Source organism: Bufo gargarizans, chromosome 6 (genome assembly GCF_014858855.1).
Source record: "Bufo gargarizans isolate SCDJY-AF-19 chromosome 6, ASM1485885v1, whole genome shotgun sequence".
NCBI lineage: Eukaryota > Metazoa > Chordata > Amphibia > Anura > Bufonidae > Bufo > Bufo gargarizans.
In genome coordinates, this window is record NC_058085.1 from 248,102,442 (window position 1) to 248,105,017 (window position 2,576).

General features: G+C 43.3%; 1 protein-coding gene across 1 annotated transcript; it reads left to right on the top strand.

The window, feature by feature from the left end:
* The first annotated feature begins 746 nt into the window (after positions 1 to 746).
* Positions 747 to 2,219, top strand: LOC122941309 (lamina-associated polypeptide 2-like). The gene is made up of 2 exons (XM_044298431.1): positions 747 to 868; positions 957 to 2,219. Exons 1-2 carry the CDS (start codon positions 821 to 823, stop codon positions 2,217 to 2,219), a joined length of 1,311 nt encoding a protein of 436 aa, XP_044154366.1. The 5' UTR covers positions 747 to 820.
* Positions 2,220 to 2,576: the final 357 nt, after the last annotated feature.

The following is a 2,576-nucleotide window of genomic DNA, read 5'->3' on the forward strand; positions in this document are numbered from 1 at the left end:
TTTTTTATAGTCGATGCGGTTTTCGTGCGTTTTTTGTAAATTTTCTGGATTTTTTTTCTCCATATTTATTCCACATATAGATATATATTACATAAGATAATTAAAACGTATGATAAACAATAAATCTTAAAAAACTTTCTATATATCAGAGTTTCATAAAATTAATAAAACCATTGAGTATAAGCTCATGCAGTATATTAGAAGTGATTTCTACATCACTAATATATCATAATTTTCCCTTTCATCCTCCATGACGGCATACCATGAGAGATGACCCGCCTCCAACCAGGTAGGGACAGGAAGTATAAGTTTGACTCTCCTCCGGCTCCTCCTCAGTGTCTTCCTGTCCCTCCAGGTAGGAGATGGGTTTTCTCTTATGGTCGCCGACCATGAAGAAAGAAGTAGAAGAAGGAAAGATGCCATGTGAGGAGGCAGCAGGGTCCGGTCCCCATTGGGGAAGCCGGGCCCTGGAAGACCTGTCTCTTACCTGCTGCTGGTGCGGGCAGACAGGTCCATGTGGGGCCGGACACTCAGGGAGTCCCTCCGGTCGGTGCGATACTCCACACTGCGATCCGGCATGGCCGGCGCTCACAGTGTCGTCACCGGAAGTGGACGCGCGTCATGCGTTCCACGAAGCGTTCCACAGCTCACTTCCGGATTGGGGCCTGAGAGCACTTCCGGGCGGTGGAGCGCATGCCGGCGGCGGCGGGAAAATTAAAAAAACGCACAGGATTATGGCGGAAGTCGTCCTCTGATCTGAGGTCTGGAGGTAAAAACTATTTAAAGAGGGGGAACAGTGACTTTTGATTCCCTAAAAAAGATGCTGGACCCAGGTGAAATTATGGAGAACACTCAGGGATCCGTACTAGTGAGTAATTTACCAGGACAAGGGTAAAAGGCAGTATATTCTGTTAGATTAACCCTTATGTATTTTCTTTCTTTCTGTATGTGTGCAGAGCGAGAAAGAGAGTGCTCAGAAAGCAAAATCTAGTCAGAGGGCAAAAAAGTGCAGTCTCTGTTCTATTAAACTTTCTGATTCTTCTGATAGGAAAGTGTGTAAAAAATGCACTGACAACATTTCTAAGGATTTAGTTCCGTCCCTAAAAGAAGAACTTAAAAACACAATTAGGGAAGAAATCAGGGCTGCTATGTCAGATACCTCATTAATTCCTTCCTGCTCCAAACAAGCGCAGGGACCAGCGACTAAAGCATCTGATTCAGAATTTGAGGAGGACTCAGAGTCAGGTGAACTCGGGTCTGAAGATTCTGGTTCAGATTCCGAATTTAAAAACTATCTTTTTTCATCGGAAGATACCAGAGAATTAATTAAGGCAGTTAGAGCCACTATGGATCTTTCTGATGAAAAAATCTGTAGATCAGTCCATGACGAGATGTTCAGTGGTTTTGAACAGAGATCTAACCGAGGTTTTCCGGTGCATAAAAACATGCACGATCTGATTAAAAGAGAATGGAGGTCCCCGGATAGGAAACTATTCATTCCTAGGACAATAAGGCGACGTCTCCCCTTTTCTAGCGAAGACGAAGCCTTGTTAACCACCTGCCCTAAGATAGATGTTTCTCTGTCTAAATTAGTGAAGGGTCCTAACGCCTTACCATTTGAAGACATGGGGTCATTAAGGGACCCCATGGATAAAAAGACAGATCAGACTCTTAAAAAAACATGGGAAGCTTGTGCTGCCCTGTTCAAACCAAACCTAGCGGCAACCTCAGTATCCAGATCATTAAAAAAATGGCTCACACAGTTAGAATCCCTATTGAAAGGCGGTAGTACATACGGTGATCTTAAAGATTCCTTTCCGCTCCTAATCAAAGCGGTGGATTTCCTATCTGATGCCACTGCGGAATCTGTCAGGATAGCTGCTAAGGCATCTGGGTTAGCGGTCGTGGCAAGAAGGTCCCTCTGGTTAAAATCCTGGTCAGGTGAGGTCAGTTCAAAATTAAAATTATGTACCTTACCTTTTCATGGTAATCTATTGTTTGGGGAGGATTTAGAGTCCATCCTAGAAAAGGCTTCCGATTCTAAGAAGACTTTTCCCAGAGATTCCGGGAAGAGGAAATTTCCCTTTCGGAGAGTTAAAAAAGGGACCCCCTTTCAAGCAAAGAAAACTAACAGGGACTCAGGCTGGTCAAGGGGAAGAAACCAGAAGAGTAGAGGGTACCTGTTTTCTTCAAAGAATACGGAACCGTCAAAGCAATGACGCCAGTGCTCAGGTAGGAGGGAGACTAAGTTGTTTTTTAGACTACTGGGAAAAAATTACAACAAACCCTTGGGTCTTAAGTACGATCTCGGAAGGCTACAAAATAGTTTTCCGTCTTCCTCCTCCCTCAAATATTTTCAGGGTAACTCCTATTCAAAAGACAACTGTTCTCCAAACAAATCTGGAGGAAGGGATTCGGAAGCTTCTGGCTCAAAGGGCCATAATTCCGGTTCCCTATTCTCAAAAAGGTCAGGGATATTATTCAACCGTTTTTCTAGTAAAAAAACCAGACGGGAAATTTCGGTTAATAATAAACCTAAAAAACTTAAACAGATTCATACAGTACAACAAATTCAA